This window comes from Podarcis gaigeae, assembly GCF_964106915.1.
Source record: "Podarcis gaigeae genome assembly, chromosome: 7".
NCBI lineage: Eukaryota > Metazoa > Chordata > Lepidosauria > Squamata > Lacertidae > Podarcis > Podarcis gaigeae.
The window spans coordinates 10633966-10659408 of record NC_139683.1 but is presented as its reverse complement, the minus strand read 5'-3'; the positions used below and the strand labels follow the sequence as shown (position 1 = coordinate 10659408).

The 25443-nt window shown below is 45.3% G+C and overlaps 2 protein-coding genes across 2 annotated transcripts in view; one reads left to right on the top strand and one right to left on the bottom strand.

Moving 5' to 3' along the window:
* Positions 1-9741, bottom strand: part of SLA (Src like adaptor) — a 28339-nt gene extending 18598 nt beyond the window's left edge. Inside the window, exons 1-2 of the mRNA XM_083749419.1 lie at positions 9296-9741; positions 3362-3455 (exon numbers count right to left, since the gene is read on the bottom strand). Of these exons, the coding sequence (XP_083605545.1) occupies positions 3362-3425 (64 nt within the window). The 5' untranslated portion in view covers positions 3426-3455; positions 9296-9741. The remainder of the gene's footprint in view (positions 1-3361; positions 3456-9295) is intronic.
* The window catches only part of TG (thyroglobulin), a 179549-nt gene that overhangs the window by 116554 nt on the left and 37552 nt on the right, over positions 1-25443 (top strand). The window lies entirely within an intron of this gene.

Genomic DNA, 25443 nt, shown 5'->3' with positions numbered 1-25443 from the left:
TCGTAAGACTTATATCAAACCTGCTATAGTTTTTAGGTCTCTATAGTTTCCTTCAATGTATACCACAAATTTATTCCAGTCACTAATAAGCTTTGTATTTTTTTGGTTTCTGATTTTTTGTGGATCTGCGGGATCTGATTTCTTTCCACAGGGTCTGTAAGAGAGAGTTGTTCCGCCTGGCCTTTGGCTTGGAGTCAATTTGATTCCCTCCCCCTTTTTCTTTTTTCCTTTCTCCTCCTGTGATGAGGCTGCATTTTAAAGTTTTAATGTTGCATTTTAATCTTGTTTTTAAGTTGTATTCATTCAACTTGTTTTTATTATTGGTTGTTAGCCACCCAGAGCCCGGCCTTGGCTGGGGAGGGCAGGGTATAAATACAATTTATTATTATTATTTATTATTAAAGAACAGGATGATGTTGAATATATTGGGCAATTTCAGTAGCTCAACAGCACAGTTCAGAATGTAAGAAGGCATCATTTTCCATTCCACCATGTATTTGCCACATGCAACAATGTTTCCATTCTCCTGCAGTTCACCTTCCTCTAAAAACAGCATTGCTCACCTCACTGTCTGCTGTAATGACATCACGTAACTTATATAATTTACATAACCACATAAATTAAGCTGCCGTTATGCTATTCCACCCCGTTCATTTCGGTGCAAAGAAAGCATGGTGCAAATGGGAGCGAGGAAGCGATGAATTGCCTATTGTTTCTGGACTAAGAGCAACAACGACAGTGGATACCAATTACAGACAGGTAGCCGTGTTGGTCTGCCATAGTCAAAACAAAAAATTCCTTCCAGTAGCACCTTAAAGACCAACTAAGTTAGTTCTAGGTATGAGCTTTCGTGTGCATGCACACTTCTTCAGATACACTGAAACAGAAGTCACCAGACCCTTCTATATAGTGAGAAGGTGGGGAGGGGTATTACTCAGAAGGGTGGTGGGAATGGGTGATTGGCAGATAGCTGTGATGAGCCTGTTGACGACTCTTAACGACTGCAATAGGTCTTACAGGAAAAAGCAAGGGGTGAGAAGGTGAAAAATGGCTTTGTCATGTATAATGAGATAAGAATCCAATGTCTTTGTTCAGACCAGGTCTCTCCATGGTTTTAAGTTTTGGTCTTTTAAGTTTTAAACTTAAAACTCACAGCTATCTGCCAATCACCCATTCCCACCACCCTTCTGAGTAATACCCCTCCCCACCTTCTCACTATATAGAAGGGTCTGGTGACTTCTGTTTCAGTGTATCTGAAGAAGTGTGCATGCATACGAAAGCTCATACCTAGAACTAACTTAGCTAGTGGATACCAATTGTATTTGCTGGAGCGATTTCCATACCAGACATGGGACAAATAAGCGAACACTGGGAACTTGCCCTCTTTGGCATCTCAAGTTAAGATGACCCAAGAGCCTGTCAGGGTTTTGTAACCACCCATTGCACCAGATTTTGTAGCCGGTGGCTCTCATGAGCAGGATATTCTTGCATGGCTGCTGGTCTTGTTTAACACATGGTGAGTTTTGTGTGCCCAGGGTCAATTCCTACCACATGCATGTTGACTGGGAGCGGCCGCTGAGACCACATAACACTGGTCTTGAAAGATCTACATTGGCTCCCCCTACGTTTCTGAGCACAATTCAACATGTTGGTGCAGACCTTTAAAGCCCTAAACGGCCTCGGTCCAGTATACCTGAAGGAGTGTCTCCACCCCCATCACTCTGCCCAGACACTGAGGTCCATCGCCGAGGGCCTTCTGGCGGTTCCCTCACTGTGAGAAGCGAGGTTACGGGGAACCAGGCAGAGGGCCTTCTCGGTAGTGGCGCCCGCCTTGTGGGATGCCCTTCTACCAGATGTCAAAGAGAACAACAACTACCTGACATTTAGAAGACATCTGAAGGCAGCCTTGTTTAGGGAAGCTTTTAATGTTTGATGCATTACTGTATTTTAATATTGTGTTGGAAGCCGCCCAGAGTGGCTGGGGAATGAATGAATTCCTATGCCCCACAAATAACCCAGAGATGCATTTTTTTAAAAAAGCACACATTCTACTCATATAAAAACACCAGGCAGGCCCCACAAATCATCCAGAGATGCATTTTAAATAAAAGGACACATTCTACTCATGTAAAAACATGCTAATTCTTGGACCACCCGTGGGCCGAATTGAGAAGGTGATTGGGCCGAATCCAGCCCCCGGGCCTTAGGTTGCCTACCCCTGCTCTAAAGGTTTTTTTCCTTTTCTTTTTGACATTTCTTAAAACTTTGGGAACAGCCAAGCCCCAGGCCGGGCTTGACCTTACAATTGAAAGGTAAAGAATATCTTTGTTCTTTTGCTTAAAGGTGTGCTTTTTAAAAAAAGTCTTATAAAACCTTTTTCACACTTAGTAGTTTGAAATGCACTCCTTGACTTTGGTATGAGATACAGAGGCAGATTAGGGGAATGCAACCAGTTTTGTCCGTGCTGGGTGCAGGGCCTCAGGGGACCCCGAAACGATGAAATAGAATGGAAGGTGAGAGGGGTGGGGTGTGAATTTTGGCGTCGCACAGGTGCCGCTGAAATTTGGGACCCCAAGGTCTGCGAGATGCAAACTATAGCTTGCAAGTGATGCATCAAAAGTGTGAAGCACCCAAGAGCTAAGATTTAGGATCGGGGCAATGCTCAGGTTTATTGGGGGATGGGTGTAGGTAAGTGAGCCCTTAATGAAATCCACAAGATGCCCCCTGTTTTGACCAAACTCTGATGGAACTGTGATTTTAATTCCCCATCATGTCACAGTGTTGCTCTGTGATATGGGGGGGGGGATTAAAATGTGACCCCGCAACTGTGGGGGCCTTGTGGGAAGTTAAAATGGCAGCTCCCCAACTCAGCTGCCCAATTGATTTGAGTCCTGCTTGAGGGGGGTCCCAGGTCAGAGTCAGTAATGGGACTTGTTGGAGGTTTGGGATGCTGACAATTGCCTGAGGCCACTACAGTGGTAACTCGGGTTAAGTACTTAATTCATTCCAGAGGTCCGTACTTAACCTGAAACTGTTCTTAACCTGAAGCACCACTTTAGATAATGGAGCCTCCTGCTGCTGCCATGCCACCAGAGCACGATTTCTGTTCTCATCCTGAAGCAAAGTTCTTAACCTGAAGCACTATTTCTGGGTTAGCGGAGTCTGTAACCTGAAGCGTATATAACCTGAAGTGTCTGTAACCCAAGGTACCACTGTATATGCTGATGCTGTCTCTGAAAGACATTTTTTCCCCCCTCATGTCATGTCATGTAGGCTGTTCGTCAACAATTTTTGGTCTCCCTTTCTCTTCCCACACCTCCTCCTCTGAAATTGTAATTTAATTCAATTTAAGCACACTTACCAGATTGCCAAGGTGTGATATTGATCTCAGGCGTGGTTTTGGTCGTTCTTATAGTGTTCCCCATTGTTCTTCCTTCAAAGTGCTAGCTTCAGAGCTAAAGTAGCAAAGACAGATGGAAAAGCTTCAGGTTAGCACCTGCTTTGCTTACTAACATTTAGTAGCTTGTTAGAAGAAGAAGAAAGCAGGCACATACTTTGCATTGATCCTTCTTCTTAATTATTTGATGTTCTGCACGTCTGAGAAACACATGCATTTGCTTAAGTTCTCACAACTTCCCTGAAGTTGTCACAACAGTGGCCGAAAACCGCAACCAGAAACATTGCCAAGAACTGATGTATAAAACAGTATTTTCCACTGATGTTGTATTTGCATAATAGGAAGTTGCAGTCAAAGCATGAAAAGTGTGTGTGTGTCTGTGTGTGTGTCTCTGTGTGTGTTTGTATGTTTGGGGGCACCAGGGACAATAAGACGTCAATATACTTAGTCTACGCAAACTCAGGCATACAAAATACACACTCTGTCTCCCCAAATCAGTCTCTTTTCTCCAGGGTTTCCCCCCCTCCCACTCTGCCTCAGTTTGCTCTCTGTTGAACCACAGAGGGATGGAAACCATTCCCTGAAATGTATCCACATACCCTCAAGAATTAAAACAGACAGCGCTGGTTTTATAAGGCACAGCTTAGTTTCATAACAATTTCAGCAAGAGACAGAGGCTTGGTTCCGATTTTAACACAGACTCGCCTAATTTGCACTCCCCAAAGCAATATGCAGACTGAAACACAGCTAGCCTTCAAAGCCCACACTTCTATGAATTTTGTGATTCTCTGACCGAAAATGTGTACAAAAATGTGTAAATCAGGAGAGAGTCTGCAAGGGAATTGTCCCCACCCCCCACCCCCAAATGGCCTATGAAATAGTCACTGCCAGACTAAAAAACTAAAAGGCTGAAAAGTCCATGGAGTCCGTGTTATAATATACCAGATTGAATGGTGGGGATCTTCTAAGAGGTCTTTTTGTAGCTAAGGTTATTCCTCAGTGTGGAAATCTGGGGCGTTTTGAAACCAAAACAGTTGGAGATAATGCAGAACAGATTTATTTGCTCTTTATTGGGTCTCCCACCAAGAGCACATGTGACTGGAGTAATTCCAAATTTATTTTATGTTGGAGGCTGTCGTCTATTGTTTTTTTAAAAAACTGAGACATTTGGTAAATGAACTGGCAGAATTGTGTACAGAAGGGCAGCCTCGTTCATTCTCCCCAAACACCCGAATAGCTATCAGTAAATTGTTACTGAGGAAATATGGACTTGACTGAGAGACGCATTTTGCTGCGTAAATGCAGCTTACAATTCAGTATTAAAGCACGGCTCTTAAGAGCCGTCTGCAGAAAAATACACGGACACCATGATTTTATCCAGATTTTCCAGTACTTTGCCCGCTTAAAATCACACTGTGGGGAAGAGAAATACTTATTTGAGGACTTTTTCTCTGCAAAACAGTTACAGCCCTGGATTTTTTTTTGGACTATGAAGTCTAATTTTCTGGAAGGGTGATTCAAGAAAATCCCCAGAGATTAGCCCTTTGTAGAAGACACCAAACACTACATGTTATACTGTAAATTGTATGAAACAGACAAAAATAATTAGAGAACTCTTTAGTGGTGGTTGTTCCTCACAGTAATATGGAAAAGGGTAAATATCTGTTGTCCAGTTCAGACAGGTATGTAATGTTTAACACAGCTGTATTTGCAGTGAGACAATACCATGTTGCCTCCTTTGAGATCTAAGATTCTGTTTTCCCTGTATATTTTATTCCTTATATGGGCCAAGTTTTTATTTTGATGTAATAACTCTTTTAATTTTTTGTCACATGTTTCTGCTAGGCTACAACCAGCATGTGGTTTCTTCATTAATAATTTTGCATGTAAAAAAAAATATGTCAGTGAAGATAACATACAAAAGTAAAAATGTATTAGGGGAAACTGCAAACAAAAACGGTCCTTTTAGGGAAAACGCACACTAAAATGCCGGCAATTTTTTTTTAATGAGGACTTAAAAATATTGCAAACTCATGCTGAAATGTGGTGAAAGAAGATTTGAAAAATGAGAAATTGATAGGCACTAAAATTGCAGGATCGCCTTGTATCATATGACCCCATTCAGCTGCTTCGATCTGATAAATGTGCCACATAATACTCTTTCTACAGTTGTAACAAACTTGATATTTTAGTGTGGCAGCAGCTACACTTTGGAAGTTCCTGCCTACTGACATCTGTCAGGTGCTATTGTGTATGCTTTTTGACACCTACCTATGATATTTTTGCTTAGGCGGATCTATCCGAACACATAAATGTCGATGCGCTTTAATCCCTCTCTCTTTTAGATATACTTTTAATATTAACTATTTTCAAACCTTATTAATTGTATCTGACTTGCTTTTTAACTGATAGTTTTAATATTTCTTGTAAACCGCTTAGTTTTAAAACCAATCAGCTGGTAATTTTTGTCAAATAAATAAATACGAATTGGCATATTCATCTGTTCCAAATTCCAGCTCTGGTTTTTCATCAGGGACTTTTACTTACTCTGTTGGGGTCTCACATAGTGACCTTGAAAGCCCAAACTACTGTTTTGTTCCATACCAAATCTTCATCATACTTTTTGGGAAAAGGTATGTATGGACTCCCTTGTTCTGTGGGATTTTGTCTGATGCAGTATTGATTGTTTCGTCATTTATAAATGTTATTATCCTGCCCTCCAGGTCAACTGAAATTCTTTTCTTAATTGAAAGAAAAAAGCTGAAAGCCTAACCAGACTTACTTGAGAGTAAGCCCATTGAATCCATTGGGAGTTACCTCTGGGTTATCTTGCCTAGGATTGTGCTGTTTAAATACTAGCAAAAGGCAACAACAAAAAGAGGGGAAAAGGATGCAACTGGTCTTTACCGAATCAGGCAGTTGGTACATTTAGCTCAGTGCAATGTCTACATTTTCAGAAAAGATTTCAGAAAGGGAGTTCTCTCTCAGTGACTCCTGAAGATGCCAAGAGATGACCCTTCTACATGCATCTATTAAGTCATATTATATTGTAGTGAAAATAGCATAACAAAGATGCATTGTATCAGGAACCTGCCTGCTAGAATGCATCCATTAGTCAAAACGGCAGACAGGAATGGGTTTATTGGGAGAAATTTGCACTACAATGCTGGCGAATTTTCACGAGAGTTTTCAAAGGAACAGAAAATTCACAAATTGCTGCAGATATATGGGAAGCTGGATTTTCAGATTGGGGAAAATGAGAAATGGAGAGAACAGAAATTGACAGGTCCACCCCTAGTCAGGGGTGATGAGGGTTTGTGCAACAACAGATGGAGGACACCAGGTTAGATATAAGGCTGCTAGGAACTACCAAGGCAGGATGCAACCCTGAGGTCAAGGTGGAAAGTTCTTCACAGTGACCCTCCAGGAGATGAAAAGGGGCTTCTAAACTTGCCTCTCCAATTGCATAGAGCAGACCCTTAAGAATAACAGGAGATCTCCAGCCAGACTTGCTGCCGAATGAGCATCGATCTTATTCCCACCCACCAGTTGCGTACACAGCCTGCCTCCCTAGAATCCTAGGAAATGTAGTTTACCCATCACAGACCTGGAATTCCCAGCACCCTTAACAAATGACAGCTCTAGGATTTGGGCAGGGGAGTGCTTTAAATGTATAGTGTCTTTTTTATTTTAAGTAATTCATTTCAGAGGAAGTCAGGAAAATGGACTCCTTCTCCCAAGCCAAAAGTAGGCTTAGAGAAGAGAGAAAGGGCTCCAGAGAGAGTGGTCAGCTTCAAGATACTGGAGTGAAATTGCCTCTTGTATCTTCCATTGTGACCTTGTCAAGACACGCAAAGTATTCTGTGAAATGCAGGGCTTTTATTGTCGTTTAACACGTTCACCGAAGGACTTCTTACTCTGCTTTGGAACAGGAAGTTAATGCACCCGTTTTTCTTGCAATGTCTTGCAATTTGCAAAGGCAATTTGAAAGAGGCTGTTTGTGGTGTGGAAATTCACCCTGCTTTTGCCTCTGCTGAATGGGTTTTGCAGGCTTTTTTTTATGGCTTCGGAAACCAGCAAAACTGACGTAGCCAGAGGCAGCGGTGCGACGAAAGAAAAATGTGTGCATTATATACCATGGGAAGTGATGTGCCTCTCAAACCGCTTCTGACTTTCTTAAAACAAGCAAGCGAAAACGGTTTTCTGCCTCCATCCGTGGGGCCGAATGAGGCATCCTAGACGCAGCCATGTTTGATGCCCGCATGCTTGCCCTATTCCGTTTTGAGCCCCTTCCCTTCCCTGCCCCTTCCCTGCCTAATACATTTGGGAAAGGGGGTAAGAACAGCTCTTCTGCTTCGGACCAGTGGTCCAAGCCCTCCAGCATTCTGTTCTCACAGCGGCCAACCAGATGCACAAAGGAATCCTGCACACAGACCACAAAGCACAACAGTCCTTTCCCCTCCAGTGGTATTCTGATATTCAGAAGCATCACTGCCTCCGACAGAGCACAGGCACGAGGGTTGGTCACCTTGGATATAGCATTACGCTCCTTTAAAGCCTGCCAAACCAGAGTCCATTGCTGGCTTTAACCTTTAAAGCCCTATACGGCCTAGGAGCCACGTACCCACGGGACCGCCTCTCCTGGTATGTCCCACGGAGGACATTACGGCCTTCAAACAAAAACATCTTAGAGGTCCCGGGCCACAGGGAGGTTAGGCTGGCCTCAACCAGACCAAGGCTTTTTCGGCTGTGGTGGAACGCTCTGTCACAAGACACTAGGGCCCTGTGGGACTTGACATCTTTCCGCAGGGCCTGCAAGACAGAGCTGTTCCACCAGGCCTTTGGCCAAGGGACAGTCTCACCCCCTCCTTTGGTAATCTTCATAGAACTCTAGCCCAATGGTTCCCATTAATTAGATTTTGAATTGATTTTAAAATGAATTGATTTTAGAATGCTGTGTTACTTTTATTGTTGTTAGCCGCTCTGAGCCCGGCTTTGGCTGGGGAGGGCGGGATATAAATAAATTATTATTATTATTATTATTACATCCTGTAAATTCCATTGTGTGAAGAAGTAGTTTATCTTGTCTTTCCCCCTCCAAATCTAAAAGAAGCAGGGTCTGGGCAGAGAGTCACCCAGTTGGTCAACAGGGCAAGGCAATTGGAGAATGCTCCCCCATCTTCTTCCTGTTCACACTGCTTGGATGCTCAGAGAGAGTGTGGGAGCCACAGGGCCCCCTGTAGGGAATTTAGGCCCTGACAGATGCACCTGTCCTTTTCTTTCACCCCAGCCCCAATACAGTGTCCCTCCAAACTGGGGTCTCCAACTCCCATCATCCCTAGCTAGCAGGACCAGTGGTTGGGGGTGATGGGCATTGTAGTCCAAAAACAGCTGGAGACCCCAGTTTGGGGGACACTGCTGTATGTGATGGGTGAGGGAAGGGAGGTAGCTCGATACAGAACATCTCTGCCTTTTGTGTGGAAGGTCCCAGTTTCATTCTCCAGCATCTCCATCTGAGGCTCAGGATGTCCCCCTGCCAGAGAGCAGCTGCCAATCAGTGTAGACTATACTGTGCTAGATGGACCAAAGGTCTTATTCTATATACAGCAGCTCCCTATGAGGCAGGCTGTGCAGAAAAGCGTGTGAGGCATTGGGGCAGGTTTAGCTCCCACCTCGCCCACTGCTTTCACTGGAATCGGTGAATACAGAGATGTGGTTGCCTGCTATCCTATTTTTGCCTCATTGAGGAGCTTCTCCCTTGTACCAGCCTAAAGAACTGATAACCCCCCACAACCTTTTCTCAAGCAGAACCACCACAGCTGCCTTGGGTTGGGCAAGAACGCTCAACTTTCTGTGCGGCAAGGGGCTGACGCGGCCCTGGATTCCAGCAGAGCTTACCTTGCGTTTAGATGCCAGGCATAGTGCCCTAGCCCTCTTCCTTTGCCTCTTCCTTTCACCAGCGGCGCCTGGCTTCCATGTCGCTTGGAAAATGCCAGAGGGGAAAGCAGGTTCAGTTCTGATGCACACAGCCGAGCGAAGTGAGGCTTTAGGAGAGCTCGGCAGCCTATCATGCAGCCCCGTTCTTGCTAAACAAGGCGCATACTTCCTCTGTGAGAAATAAGGAAGGGCTCTGCGTATTGCACGAGATAAGTTCCTGTTGCTTGTTGCTAGCTGGGCTGGGAGGTGGTCTGGGGCACTTTTGCTCTCCTTTTTCGACAAGCTGTTTTCATGTCAAGTTTTTTTGGGGGGCCTGCGGCGGTGCAAGCGGCGGCTGTGGCTGTACGAAAAGCAAAGGAAGGGGTCCCCCTGTGCATACGAAACCTTTGTGCACTACGGGTTTCCAGTGCCTGTTGCTCGCTTGTGCCGTTTATGTATTTATAGCTTGCTGCAGGCCTTCCTTCCTCCCCAGAGCCCAGAATGGCATGTTGCATCATGATACTCAGCTGTGCTCAGCCCAGAAAACTGGCATTGTGGGCATGCAGAAAAGCAAGCTTCGGTGTCAGGAATCATAGAATTATAGAGCTGGAAAGGAACCCTGAGGATCCCCTAGTCTGGAATTTCCCAAACTTGGGTCTCCAGTTGTTGTTGGACTAAAAATCCCATCATCTCTGACCGCTGGTCCTGCTAGCTTGGGATGATGGGAGTTGTAGTCCAACAACAGCTGGAAACCCAAGTTTGGGAGACAACTCCCTGCAGTGCAGGAATCTCAACTAAAGCATTTATGACAAGTGGAAGGTTCTCAGACAAGGTGGAAGGAGAAAGAACTTGCCCATGTGAGGATCAACTGGTGGAAACCCTTACACATATGGTTTTCAGTTGTAAACTATATGCTGATCTCTGCCAGCAAATTCTAGATCAACTCTGTTTCCCTAATTGGAAACCAGAGTGAGAGGTCATACATTTTCTATTACTGGGGAATGATCAGGAGCTCACCAAGTTAGTGGCTAAATATCTCTATTTCGTTTTTTGTCGTCGAAATACACTGCAGACGTCTGATCTCCCTGGAGACCAAGAGATGTGACGATAGACTGCTCTGCCTCCTTTCTTTTAGCAAATGTTTTGTGCCACTGGGGAAGTGGTAATTCTGTATTGATTTGTTTTGGAAGATGTATGTGATGCCAATAAAGGTTTTATGATACAATGTGATTTATGACAAGTGGTCACCCAGCTTCTGCTTTAAAACCTCCAAGGGAGGAGGGCCAACAACTCCTTGGAAGAGTCCCTCCCACCATCTTACCATCATAAAGTCCTTCCTGGTGTTTAGTTAGAACCTCTTTCCTTACAACTTTAATCAATCGGTTCAGGTCCTACACTCCAGAGTAGGAGAAAACAAGCTTGCTCCATCTTCCATATGACAACTCTTAAGATATTTGAAGATGGAGATCTCCTCTCAGTCTCCTCTTTTCCAGGCTAAACTCCCTCAATCGTTTCAAATCAGGCTTGGTTTCCAGACCCTTGACCATCTTGGTCACCCTCCTCTGCAGATAGAATCATAGAATCATAGAATTATAGAATCATAGAGTTGGAAGAGACCACAAGGGCCATCGAGTCCAATCCCCTGCCAAGCAGGAACACCATCAGAGCACTCCTGACATATGGTTGTCAAGCCTCTGCTTAAAGACCTCCAAAGAAGGAGACTCCACCACACTCCTTGGCAGCAAATTCCACTGTCGAACAGCTCTCACTGTCAGGAAGTTCCTCCTAATGTTTAGGTGGAATCTTCTTTCTTGTAGTTTGGAACCATTGCTCCATGTCCGCTTCTCTGGAGCAGCAGAAAACAACCTTTCTCCCTCCTCTATGTGACATCCTTTTATATATTTGAACATGGCTATCATATCACCCCTTAACCTCCTCTTCTCCAGGCTAAACATGCCCAGCTCCCTTAGCCGTTCCTCATAACGCATCGTTTCCAGGCCTTTGACCATTTTGGTTGCCCTCCTCTGGACACATTCCAGTTTGTCAGTGTTCCAGCTTGTCCATATTCTTCTTAAATTGTGGTGCCGGGAACTGGATATGTGATGAACTGGGATGTAGAACCCCCTGCCTCTCCAGATGTTGATTGAGTCCACAAGCCCCAGCCAGCATGGCCAAGAATCGGGGCAGTAGGGGTTGTGGACCCCAACATCTGAAGGGCTATGGGACCCCCGTTGCTGACTTGTTCACATAAGAGTTGTGTCTAGCAGCTAGACAGACACCAGTCAGTGCAGATTATTGCTCAGGGAAAGAGTAAGACTGACCTGGAAACGTTTTTTATTGGATCTTACAAAAATCAGAGGACACCAATTGGTTACTGGCACAAATGGAGGCAAGCTGGAATTCAGTAGTATGATACCCCAGGGACCTTTTGATACAAACACAGGAAATCGTATGTTAGGCAAGCATTCACATAATGAGTCAACCTTTTGCATTGATTCCTATGGGGAAGTTTCTAATGTGTTTCTGAGCACAGAATTTTTACCCCTAAATGACCACACCCCCCCCCCCCGGAAAACTGTCTGAAACTTTGCAAAAATGCTCTCTTATTTGTCTGATCTCTTCCCTTCCTTCCCACCATGATTTCTGGTGAAACAGCTGCCATGGGACATCAAGACACAGAAAGTGAGGCTTGTTTAAGGCTGCTTATCTGTTTACAGTACCACACGCATGTCCAGCTGTTTGGATATCTGAATCTGTGGTGCGTAATCCTTGTGTTTGGATAAGTGAATTTTTGTATAATGATCATTTGGATAGCAAAATCTGCGTGAAGATCCAGAGGTTCTCTGTTCTAGCCCGGTGGCTTCTGACACACTCCTGGTCATGTTTCCTTCACAACAACCTTGTGAGGTAGGAGAAGCCTAAGGAAGCCCCCTGTTACCACCATTATTACCATCTTCTCAGCACCAAGTTAAGACCTTCCTCTACTTCCAGGCATCCGGTGGTGTTGGACTGATTATAATTTGTCAGGTGGCGCTTGCAAAGCAATTGTGTCTTTTAGTGTTTTTATGGGATGATGCAGTTCTAAATATTGCTTGGTCAAATGGCGGTTCATGATTATGTTTTTAATCATGCAGAATCTGGTATTCTGGTCCTTGGTTGGCTTGGGCCACAGTGTGGCAGAGGCTGAGAGACAGGGGGCATTGGTGAGGTACTGGAGAACAGCGCGGTAGATCCCACATGTTCTGTGGGCACACACCTTTTATTGAGCTGAATAGAGTGAAAGATATTACGAGTCATGGGGGTGTGTAGAGTCTGAAGACTGCTTTGTTTATCTTTCAGCTGCTCTCTTGTTAATGCTGCTAACACTGTTTTATAGATTATAAACACTGCATTGATTTGTTAATCATATAACATATGGCTTCTGCTGATGCTTAGCTTGTTTTCTAGTTACTAACGGTGTTTTGTAGATTGCAGTTGTTGCACTGACAATTTGATAATTGTCCTATATGAGTGATGCTGTATCTGCAATGTTCAATCACGTTATTGTTATTTGTTGTTTGTGAGCCGCTTTGGGATTCCTTTGAGGCAAAGGATACAATAAATCGGATCAAACTCCCATCAGCCCAAGCCAGTGTTGTCACTACTCAAGGATGTTGGGAGTTATAGTTTGGAAGCACCTGAAAGGCACGTTAGCCATCTCTGTTTTATCTCTTTCTACTACAGACATGGGATGCTGGTGGAGCTGTGGGTAAAACCTCAGTGCCTAGGACTTGCCGATCGCATGGTCAGTGGTTCGAATCCCCGCGACGGGGTGAGCTCCCGTCGTTCGGTCCCAGCTCCTGCCCACCTAGCAGTTCGAAAGCACCCTTAAAAAGTGCAAGTAGATAAATGGGTACCGCTTTATAGCAGGAAGGTAAACGGCGTTTCCGTGAGCTGCGCTGGTGCAGGATCGCCAGAGCAGCTTCGTCACGCTGGCCACGTGACCCGGAAGTGTCCTCAGACAGCGCTGGCCCCCAGCCTCTTAAACGAGATGGGCGCGCAACCCCAGAGTCGGTCACGACTGGCCTGTACGGGCAGGGGTACCTTTACCTTTACCTTTTACTACAGACATTCTTCAGGTTCTTTTCTCTCTCTCTTTTAAATAATATTTTATTATTTTTCCATATCAAAAGTTACATTTTGTTACTCAACAGTTATATTCCAATTCAACAAAACTAGTGACATCGAGGTTTATAACCCAAAATACATACAGTTGCGTTTTAAGGTTTTGCCTTATCTAACTTCATCCTTGCTAACATGTTTCTTAATATATTCTGCTATTTCATATCCTGCTGTGGTCTTCGCATATGGGAAATAACTTTTTTAAAAGACTGGAAAGGGTTTCCAGTCCTCTTTAAAGGATTCTAAATTTGCTTCTCTTTATCAGTGTTACCAGTTTTGCCATCTCTGTGTATTCCAATATTTTCACCAACCTTTCTTCCTTTGAGGGTGTTATCTCTTCCTTCTATTTCTGTGCACAGAGAATCCTTGCCGCTGTAGTCACATACAGCAGAGGAGTGGGTGGTGCTGCGGTCTAAACCACTGAGTCTCTTGGCCTTTCTGATCGGAAGGTCGGCAGTTCGAATCCCCGCAACGGGGTGAGCTCCTGTTGCTCTATCCCAGCTCCTGCCAACCTAGCAGTTCGAAACCACACCAATGCAAGTAGATAAATAGGTATCACTGCGGCGGGAAGGTAAAGATGTTCCCATGGGTTCTGGCTTCCGTCACGGTGTTCCGTTGCACCAGAAGCGGTTTAGTCATGCTGGCCACATAACCCGGAAAGCTGTCTGCGGACAAACGCCGGCTCCCTTTGCATGAAAGCGAGATGAGCGCCACAACCCCATAGTTGCCTTTGACTGGACATAACTGCCCAGGGGTCCTTTACCTTTTTACCTTTTTTACCTAGTCACATGAGGGACACGGGTGGCACTGTGGATTAAACCACAGAGCCTAGGACTTGCTGATCAGAAGGTCGGCGGTTCAAATCCCCGTGACGGGGTGAGCTCCCGTTGCTCGGTCCCTGCTCCTGCCAACCTAGCAGTTCAAAAGCACGTCAAAGTGCAGGTAGATAAATAGGTACCGCTCCGGCAGGAAGGTAAACAGTGTTTCTGTGCACTGCTCTGGTTCTCCAGAAGTGTCTTAGTCATGCTGGCTACATGACCCGGAAGCTGTACACTGGCTCCCTCGGCCAATAAAGCGAGATGAGCGCCACAACCCCAGAGTCGGTCACGACTGGACCTAATGGTCAGGGGTCCTTTTACCATTACCTAGTCACATACATAAATACCATCGAGGCTTTCTTTGGTTTATCTCCTTCTGCTACAGATATTCTTCTGGTTCTGATCTACTGTGACCTCTTCTGGAATGTAGCAACGGAGGAAAAATCCCCTTTTCCCCCAGTAAGAGCTTGTGCTGTTGATGATAAGGCAGTAAGGGAAGGAAGGAACACCATTCTACAGCTGTACACGGAAGTGCAGCAGAAAGGACAGTGTGTTACATACGCAACACAGTACTAACACAGCTACTTCAGAATTTGAGCATTTTCTCGAAGTGTCCTGATTCATAACGCAGTGCGCAGAGTTGCATAATTCGCAAATGCTTCTGTCCGTTGCTGCTGAAGTTGGACTTCATAGAGGAGGGCAGGCTCCAGAATTGCTTCACTCCACTGGAGCAATTAATTTTGAAACATGATAACATCAGAGCAGGCATCCCCAAACTCAGCCCTCCAGATGTTTTGGGACTACAACTCCCGTCATCCCTCGCTAACAGGACCAGGGTGCTTTATTGGCCGAGGGAGTCCTCTCTCCTCTTTCTCCATGCAACATATAATTTTATGAACTTCTATCATGTCGCATCTAACTCACCTTTTTTCTAAATTAAAAGCCCCAAACGCTGCAACCTTTCCTGGCCCTTTCCTGAACCTTTTCAAACCCCAGAATATTATTTTTGGGGTGAGGCATCCAGAACCCTACGCAGTCTTCTAAACACAGTCACACCCCAGATTAGTGCAATGGCATTACGATACTGGCGGTTTTATTTTCGATTCCTTTCCAAATGAGAGAGCATGATTTACGTGGGTGTTCCTTTTTCTCTTGGTTTGAGTCAGACGTCGAGCAGGTTTCCAAAAGTCACTGGAGGTTATTCGCCCTCCTCCACAACAGGGAGGCATTGCGGAGATTCCTGCATGATGCAGCCAATGTTCATGCTAGTTTGAAGTACTTTGCATTGTGTGTGTGTGTGTGTGTGTGTGTGTGTGTATATATATATATATATATGCTTTCGTAGATTTTCACGGGTACAGGAATGCAGGTTTTGGTGTCCTCGGGTGTCTTCCCGTGTAAAAGTTGGGGTGTCTAGGCGACGTTTCGACGAGGTCTCACTCGTCATCTTCAGGCTGGTGCTTTCGGCTTCTTGTTACTGGAACAGAGCGGGATCTCAATGTTTGAGTTCCTATAAATACTGTAGAGGGGGTGTGGTGTCTAGCCTCCAATGTTCTGGGCAGAGAGGAAGTTCCCAGGCTAGTGTGCCTTTTCTTCTTTTGTTCCTTAATTACTTGAGAGATACCTTGAGTGATTTCTTGAGTGATATCCTGAGTACCACTTAGGTGGGTCATTAGGTGTGGATTAGTTGCTAAAGTCTTTGTGTCTTGACCTCTTGAACTTTGTGAAGAGTTTTCCTGAGAAGATGGCTGTATTGCACTTAGTTGTGCTTTGGCTTGGCTTCGTGTATAGGGGCGAGCTGTGGTTTTGTGGCTTGTGTCAGCCAGATCTGTGTAGGGATTGCAGGGGGGTGCAGCATCCGGAGGTGCCACCATGGATTGGCTACTGGATGGTGTCAGTAATTCATCTGTGGAGAGGGTCTGGGTTTGGGTCTGGTGTGGTTGATTGGTGTTGGCGTTCTGTGTGCCTCTGGATCTGGTGTCAGTTTTTGTGGGGAGGGCTAATTTCCAGATGTCTGGCAAGCGGGATGTGTCGTCACGCTTGTTCATGTTGTGAGGGTGTTTCTCTATCTCGATGGCTTCCATGATTATTCTCTTGTGGTGATGTTCCGTGTTAAAGAGCAATTTGGAATCTGCAAAATTAATTTCGTGTCCTGTTTCTTTCATGTGTTGGAAAAGAGAGGAAGTTTTTTCTTCTTTTTTGACGGCATTCTTGTGTTCTGCGATACGTGCATTTATTCGTCTGTTTGTTTGTCCAATGTACGTGGCTGGGCAGACTTTGCAGGGTATTTCATAGATCCCTTGGTTTTCCAACTGGATTTTATCCTTGGGGTTTCTGAGGATATTGGCTATTTTTTGGTTGGTGCAAAAGGCTGTTTTGATATTGTGTTTATGGAGGATTTTGCTAATTTTATCTGTAGTGCCCTTGATATAAGGAAGGAGGGCCATGCCATTGTTTTCTTCTGTGTCTTGGTTTTTGGGGGGTGTTTCCTTTTGGATTAGCTTCGTAATCCTGTTTTGCTGGTATCCATTGGCAATTAACACATTTGAGAGATTCTGTAACTCAGTTGTCAAGTGGTCTTTGTCAGCCAGGCATATATATATATATATATATATATATATATGACGCTGGTGGCTCTGTGGGTTAAACCACAGAGCCTAGGACTTGCTGATCAGAAGGTAGGTAGTTTGAATCCCCGCCACAGGGTGAGCTCCCGTTGCTCGGTCCCTGCTCCTGCCCACCTAGCAGTTCGAAAGCACGTCAACGTGCAGGTAGATAAATAGGTACTGCTCCAGCGGGAAGGTAAACGGCATTTCCGTGCGCTGCTCTGGTTCGCCAGAAGCGGCTTAGTCATGCTGGCCACATGACCTGGAAGCTGTATGCCGGCTCCCTCAGCCAATAAAGCAAGATGAGTCGGCCATAACTGGACCTAATGGTCAGGGGTCCCTTTACACACACACACACACACACACACACTTACATCTATCTATCTATCTATCTATCTATCTATCTATCTATCTATCTATGTATAGCACAATCCCTGTATCAGGGGAACCTTTTTCACATTCTTCTGTGCAGTCAGATGAGGTCCATGCACCAGCTGTGGGCTAGAGCAGCAGCAAAGATGGGCAGAGCAAGGAGTGGAAACTTTACCTTTACGCAGTAGGCTTGCTTCTACTTCAAACCCATCCATCTCTATCATCCATCCAGACAAGCAAGAGGCATTGCCAAAGTTCAAGGACACATTTTAGCCAGGTGAAAACACTCCGGTGTCAGGGCAGGCGTCTGCAGTAACTCGCACAGCATCAGTGAAGTTAACTCTTTATTCAAAGAAACAAAACAGCTCAGGCCTCGCGAGCCCAGCAGCTCTTCTTGGTAGATCTTGCCTCAACGAGCCAGTTGTGAGGACTGAAGTTTCCTGCCTTCCACAGTTGCCTCTTCCTCCTATGGGTCCTTCCCAAGCAATCTGAGACTCTGTCAAAGGTTTTGCCTTTGCTCCGCCCTCTTCATACCTCTTTGGGTTCTGGGAGACCAGGGGGAGGTGAGCAGATCACATCAGGAGGGGGAGAGCCCCTGGCTTCTTCAGCAGCCTGCCTCATCTCTGCCTCTACCCCCACCTCTAGCCTCCGCTTCTACCTCTGATTCTGGACTGCTCTCTGCTACAGACTCTTCCTGCTCACTAAACCCTGTTACCTCTTCAGCTTCTGACACCTCAGTCTGCTCCTTCTCCCTCTGACTACCCACCGTCGTCCCACCACCACTTCCTGGGCTCTGAGCCTTCTTCTCCTGGGGGTTCCCCAGCTTGTGCCTCTCCTCAGCATCCAGCCAGTCCATGACAATCTAGTTCACACTGGTGGGGTTTATTATCATCTTTATTATTTGCCTGCCATTCACCTAAACGCTCATGGATGGGCTGCAACAATGGAATTGTTACTGGGGACACTGGCAGCTGTTGTTGGAGATGTTGGTGACTGAAACTGGAACTGTTTGTATGCAAACCAGCGAGCTGGTGCTGCAGCTGTCGTGGCCGATGGATGCTGTTATCCAGCAACGGGATAGACAGGGCTCATGAGTGGAGTGAGTTGTGAACCCAATAAGTGTGAACCTATATATGCTCCCTTCTGTTGAGTCAGATCATTTGCCCATTTGGCTGAGTGCTATCAACTCTCAGCTGCCTTGTGAAATGCAGGAATACTGCATTTTTTAAAAAAGCAAATGAGCATATAGCAATTCTAGGGGTTAGCACATGAGTAGGCAAACTAAGGCCTGGGGGCCGGATCTGGCCCAATCGCCTTCTAAATCCAGCCCACGGGTGGTCCAGGAATCAGCGTGTTTTTACATGAGTAGAATTGTGTCCCTTTATTTAAAAGGCATCTCTGGGTTAGTTGTGGGGCCTGCCTGGTGTTTTTACATGAGTAGAATGTGTGCTTTTATTTAAAATGCATCTCTGGGTTATTTGTGGGGCATAGGAATTCGTTCTTTTCTTTCTTCAAAATATAGTCCGGCCCCCCTCACGTTCTGAGGGACAGTGGACCAGCCGCCTGCAGAAAAAGTTTGCTGACCCCTGGTAGCAGGTCATCAACTCAGGGCTGAGTCCAGCCCATTGACAAATATCCTTTGACCCCTCCATTTACGAACCTCAAGGCAAAGCAGATATAGTTCTGTGGTGGGAGAGACTTCGTCTATGTGGAGATAACATCCCTTCAGGCAGTTTCCATTCGCACGTGGCTGTTCTTGAGGTCCTCAGCAGAACTAAGATGATTAGCAGCACGGCTAGTATATGTTTCTTTAAAAAGGACACCCTTTGCGTGTTTGTTTTTGCAGCTCTTTTTTCCTTTTCTTTTTGCAACCCTCCAGCGAGATTGCTGCCATCAAGAATGAGAGAAGGATATTAAGCCCCTTAATAGAAGCCTACAGATCTATTTATTTTTGAGGGATTAAGCGAACTCAGCTGCTGCTACTGCAGCAGCCTGGAGCAAAGTTGAAAGCTGAACACAGACTTTTCTGGATATAAAAAAAGTTATCAAAAACATTCGCATGTGGGAAGTGGCCTGTAATACGGAAACCAGCAAGGCACTCAAAACTGTTGAATGTATTGCAAACTTATAACTAGCCAGATCAAGCAAATGCTTGTTTATAGCAAAATGACCTCCAAGGCAAATCTTTTATCAGATCTGTCTTCAAGGGCAACCCCATGTAGAGGGCATTACAGTAGTCCAGTGTGGGTGGGGGAAAATCTGTTCAGTTTGCATTTAATGGCAAATAAACCTAATTCACACTTTTCTTCAAAACAACGCAAGAACCAAAACACAGCCATCCTTTAAAATTCTCACCGTAGGTCTCCAGCCAAATAGCGCACAAAAATGCATATATTTGAGGGAAATGCCCATGAATACACAAATACTAGTGAAAGGAGCACAAAAAAAATTGTGTTTTACAGTGGTACCTCGGGTTACATACGCTTCAGGTTACAGACTCCACTAACCCAGAAATAGTACCTTGGGTTAAGAACTTTGCTTCAGGATGAGAACAGAAATTGTGCAGCTGCAGCTCAGCGGCAGTGGGAGGCCCCATTAGCTAAAGTGGTGCTTCAGGTTAAGAACAGTTTCAGGTTAAGAACGGACCTCCGGAACAAAATAAGTACTTAACCCGAGGTACCACTGTATTAGGAAACATTGCTTTGCAAAAAATACAGCTCCGCCTCTGTGCAGTAAAATAAGGTGCAGGCCAAAGCTTGGGTGTGTCTGATGTTCTTTGGATCACACCCGTTGTCCTTAGATGAGTCAGGCTCCAACATAGCTCCCTGTTTCTTTTCAGGATTCCTAAAATAGTTTCCCTACAAAGCAGACAGTCGAAGGGCAAAATCCTTGGACAGCAGAAAAGTAAGTGGTCTCCTGGGAGTCCTTCACATCTGGTGAGAGTGCAGGATTGAATCAGCGCCTCTTTCTGATTATATTTGGAAACTGAAATATACTCGGAGTCCTGTAGTGATTTTGTGCTCGTTGTTGCAGCTTGTAAAACAGCAATTTAATTGCACCCCAAACCTCAGGCTTTTATATACAGTGGTACCTCGGGTTACATACGCTTCAGGTTACAGACTCCCCTAACCCAGAAATGGTACCTTGGGTTAAGAACTTTGCTTCAGGATGAGAACAGAAATCATGCTCCGGTGGCGCGGCAGCAGCAGGAGGCCCCATTAGCCAAAGTGGTGCTTCAGCTTAAGAACAGTTTCAGGTAAAGAACGGACCTCCGGAACGAATTAAGCACTTAACCTGAGGTACCACTGTACTGTACAGTCATACCTTGGGTTAAATGTGCTGCAGGTTGAGCGTTTTCAGGTTACACTCTGCGGCGACCCAGAAGTAATGGAGCACGTTACTTCCTGGTTTCGCCGCTCGCGCATGTGCAGACGCTCAAAATGATGTCACCGTCATGCACGGAAGCGGCAAATCGTGACCTGCGCACGTGCAGATGCGGGTTGCTTTCGCTTCAGGATGCGAATGGGGCTCTGGAATGGATCCCATTCACATCCGGTGGTACCACTGTACATTATTTACCCAATGAGTCCCATCTGATTGGCTGATTCTGCTTCCCTCCTGGAACCTGATTGGTCTTTTCCTACAAGCCAATCAGTGGTTGCATTCTAGGATCCTACTTGCCTATTGTTCTAGGATCCATGCTTAGTACATAACAGACACCTATGATAGACATAATCCGAAGAAAAGGAAATGAGTTGCCTTATTTATAGAAACATGCAGACTTGCTCCCTGGGGGTAGGGTGGGGAGGAAAGTTTCTTACACCAACTCCCTACTGCAGCCCTCGCCAAAGTAGTACCCTGCAGATGTTTTCACTGCACTGAAGGGAGTTGTGGTTCAAAACATCTTGAGGGAACCACCTGGATGAAGGCTGGGACAGAATACAATGAATCCATCACCCATAACTGGCACCATCTTATAAAATCTCCATACACCCCAAACTTCTAATGTAACAGAGAGGAGGGAGAACATCAGGCCTCCTTGAAGAGAAAGTAGCAACTGATAGGAAAGCACAAAGATAATTTCCCTCTATCCTTCCAACCCCATGCGCCAACATGCACATGTGTACACACCCCAGATGTTTTGGATGCACAGATGTCTTGGCATGGGGACAACAGGCAGGAATTCACATGGCAGTAGTCTAGGCCTAGCGGACAGATCGTATCAATGGGTTCTTGTCTGTCATCAGTCTGTTGTGGTGTAGTGGTTAAGAGCAGTGGACTTGTAATCTGGTGAACCGGGTTCGCTTCCCCGCTCCTCCGCATGCAGCTGCTGGGTGACCTTGGGCCAGTCACACTTCTCTGAAGTCTCTCAGCCCCACTCACCTCACAGAGGGTTTGTTGTGGGGGAGGAAGGGAAAGGAGAATGTTAGCCGCTTTGAGACTGCTTCGGGTAGTGATAAGCGGGATATCAAATCCAAACTCTTCTTCTTCGTCGTCTCTTCTTCATCAGTACTTACCACTGGACTGGAAGCTGAGCTGGAGATGTTTGTTGTTGGCATGTCTGTCTCCAGAGTGCGCCTCCAGGAGCGAAGCCAAACTGCTGGAGAGTCACAGCGCCAGCTGTGGCTGCAGAAACCAGTAACTCGCAATTGATGCCTCCTTCATTGTTTTTGCCATGTTAGCAGCACCAAGATGACTTTGCCTGGGCAGTGTACCTAGAGGTCCTGGGCTGCCCAGGCGACATGACCTGCCTCCTTGGCCTCACTGATGCGGTCCAAAGGAAAGCAGAGCAATATGTTTGGCACCAGCTTGGTTGCCACAGTTGCTGGAAGGGAGGTGTACAAGGAGCCACCCAACTTGCCTTAAAGATTCCGCTCTGGATTTGTATAGGGCTGATTCCTTAGCCTTTTCTTCTAGGATAATGATTTGGCTAGGAGGGTTGTGCAAATTCTCTAGCATGCCACAGAGGAGCTAACAGGGTGTTGTTTTCTTGAGTTTCCAATGCTGAAAGACAGGGATCTAACCAGAAGACACCACAGTATTATACATAAGTTTTATTTGAAATAGTTGCTACGTGCTTCAGAATGAATGGCTGCGTGCTTAATTTATGTGCAGTTATATATATTCTTTGCAGAGTTATCAATGCAGTACTTTCCAGGCAAAGTCAACCATATCTCAGTACATGACTTTTTCATGTCTTGCTATTTGTGTGTGGTGTGTGTGTGTGTGTGTGTGTGTGTGTGAAGTTTCAACAACTCAGAGCGTTAACCAATGTTTCAAATTTAGGATGAGTCATTTGTGAAACCACTCCCCCCCCCCCTTTTTACTAAATCTGCTTTAGTATTATAGATCAGATGCTATCTGCTTGCTGTCTGCAATTGTCTTCTTCACATCAAGTTAACGTCTCTTTGTAAGGAGCTAAATAGCATCAGTCTTAAGTGTAAAAGCATCGTTCTGCCATTCATAGCCAATAGACGTGGGGAAAACAGGCACAAGGGATCAGGTGTGTAGCTGAAAGTGGGTTCTAAGGGATTCCAAAATCATAGACCAGGAACCAGTGAGATGGTAAATTCAGAAATAGCATCAGATTAAGAGCCACAGGTGATGTAGAGGGATACCGCAAGCAGAAACAGAAGGTGCTGGTTCTATTCTGTAAGTATTGTGGGAATGTTCAGGGTGGCAGGAGAGGATATATTGTTTATTAATATCCTTCCTAACCTGCACTAGCAAGATCCTTTATGTAGCAGAGTTACATTCCCCCTTTTTTATGCACAGCAGATAGCTGGTTGCAGGCTCGTGTGAGCCTCTCACTATTATACAATTCAATCTGTCTCAGATTGAATTGTACGTTCCTGTTGCTATCAAAGGGTTAAAGGGTAGCAGAAACGCTCTAATCACTGAGCAGCTGGAGGTCATTAGGCTTCCAGGAACATGAGTTTGTATAAATAGTCTCCTGTGTGTTTGTTCTCCCCTTTTCTCCTCCTTTTTGGGCGTGTTTGCTGAGATGTGTGGTTCTTCGCCAGGGTTGTTTTTTGTTTTGTAAATAAACCTTATCTTTGAGTTACAAACCGCATGCTCCAAGACTCCTCTTTGAAAAGATACTGCCTCTCCTGCCCTTCTTCAACTGCTGTGCGAAATACTCTGCTGTAGTGGGACTTGTGACGATGGAAGCGCACTGGGCATTTACATTAAACTAATTAAAGTTTAATGGGACAGGTTATGGATGTTTGTACGTCAAGAAGGAGCTAAGGAGTGCAGTTCAGAGTGATTTATGAAAGGACTGGAGCGAAGTCAGAAGCGGTTGCCGACAACGAAAGCTTTCAAAGCAGCTTGAGTCCTGCAATGTGCCTAGAAAAGTTTTAAACAGGCACTGCGCAGTTTGTACTCGCTGGAAGACATCTTATTCCTCAAGGAGCCACCTCAGCAGCTGGGAGACGGTCTACAGGTGTGTGAGTATCGTTCCTAAGCCCCAGGGAGGATGGCAGAGTCCCAGGAAAGTTTTTCTGTCCCGTTTACGCAACTCAATGGGAAAAATTGGCAAGATTGGAAGGCTAGAGTGAGGGTTTGGTTGCAAGCAAAAGAGTTGTGGAGTTGTACTGAAGCACCGCCTTTACAGGCAGCTGCAGACGCGTCTGCAGAAGACAAAGCAACAGCAGCAGCTTCACAGAAACGTGACAGGAAAGCCCAAGGTCTACTAGTTTTGGCAGTGGGACCAGAGCAAATGCCTTATGTTTCTGAGTTAAAGAACACGCATGAGGTCTGGACGGTTCTGCAGCGGCTAAATTCCAGAAACACTGCGGGGGCCAAGATCCATGCTACAAGATGTTTGTTTGATTTACGTCTCCAACCGGGAGCGTGTGTGAAAGAACATATTGCCAAAATGGTGTCTGCCTTTAATCAACTAAGACAGCTGGGCATTCCTTTCTCTATGGAGCAGCAGTCATACATATTGTTGTCTTCTCTTGATAAAAGCTATGAGACTCTAGCTCTAACCTTGGAAGCTATGCCTTCAACTGAATTAACCCTTGAATACATTTCATCTCGGCTTGCAGATGAACAGGATAAAAGGCAAAGAGAAAGAGGTTTGTCTTTAAAGGGGAGTTATGCTGTGCCTAAGAGTGTTGATGCTGAGTTTGAGCACACAGTAAATGCTTTTGCAGCTAGACACTGTTTTCGCTGTGGTTCCCCTTCCCATTTAATTAGGAATTGCACACGTGAACCTGGTCAAGACAGCACCAAGGCCGTTACCCCTAGTTACCAGACAAGGAGTTCCAGGGGACGTAGAAGAAGAGGAGGAGGTCGTGGCTACTCCCACAGCACACAGCACATGGCTTCAGTAATGGCGTTGATGCAAGGGCGTGGCCAAGGCAGCAATCTACGCTGGTTGATCGACAGTGGTGCATCTCACCACCTGGTGGCGCCATCTAGTGTCCGTTTGCAGAATTGCAGACATTTGCAAACCCTTAAAGTTGTGACAATGGCAGATTCAACTAAACGTTCCTTAGAGACCGTAGGCACAGTGTTCTTGAAATGTTTGCAAACAGAAATTGATACCTACGTGCTAAAGGGATTGAAGGGGTGTATTTTGTCTGTGTCAGAACTTGATAGAGTTGGGTTTAAAACTGTGTTTGAGAATGGGGTTTGCACTATTTCAAAGAATAACGTATCTCTTTTGCAGGTGGAATGCAGAGATGGGTTATATTATTTTGAGACAAGTCCAGATGAAGTTGAACAGGTTCATGCTGGTTGTGTGAACTCACCTACCCATAATTCTTGTGTCCATTTATGGCACCGCCGTCTGGGACATATTAATTTTCAGTATGTTAAAAGGCAACCTGAATTATCAGAAGGGTGCAAAATGAACAAATGTACTAAGTATTTGGATTGTACTGCATGCAAAAGGGCGAAGGTTCATAGATGCAGCTATCCCAGTTCAGATAGGAAATCTGACAAAGTATTCCAACTTGTGCATATGGACCTATGTGGCCCAATGCCTGTTGCTAGCATGGGAGGTTCGAGGTATGCACTGTGTCTCTTGGATGACAAAACAAAGGTTACATGGTTTTTTCCTCTCAAAACAAAAGCAGATACTGCAGAAACAGTTAAAAATTGGGTTCATGCAGTAGAACTTGAATTCGGTACTAGAGTACTTGCTTTTCAGACAGACAGAGGG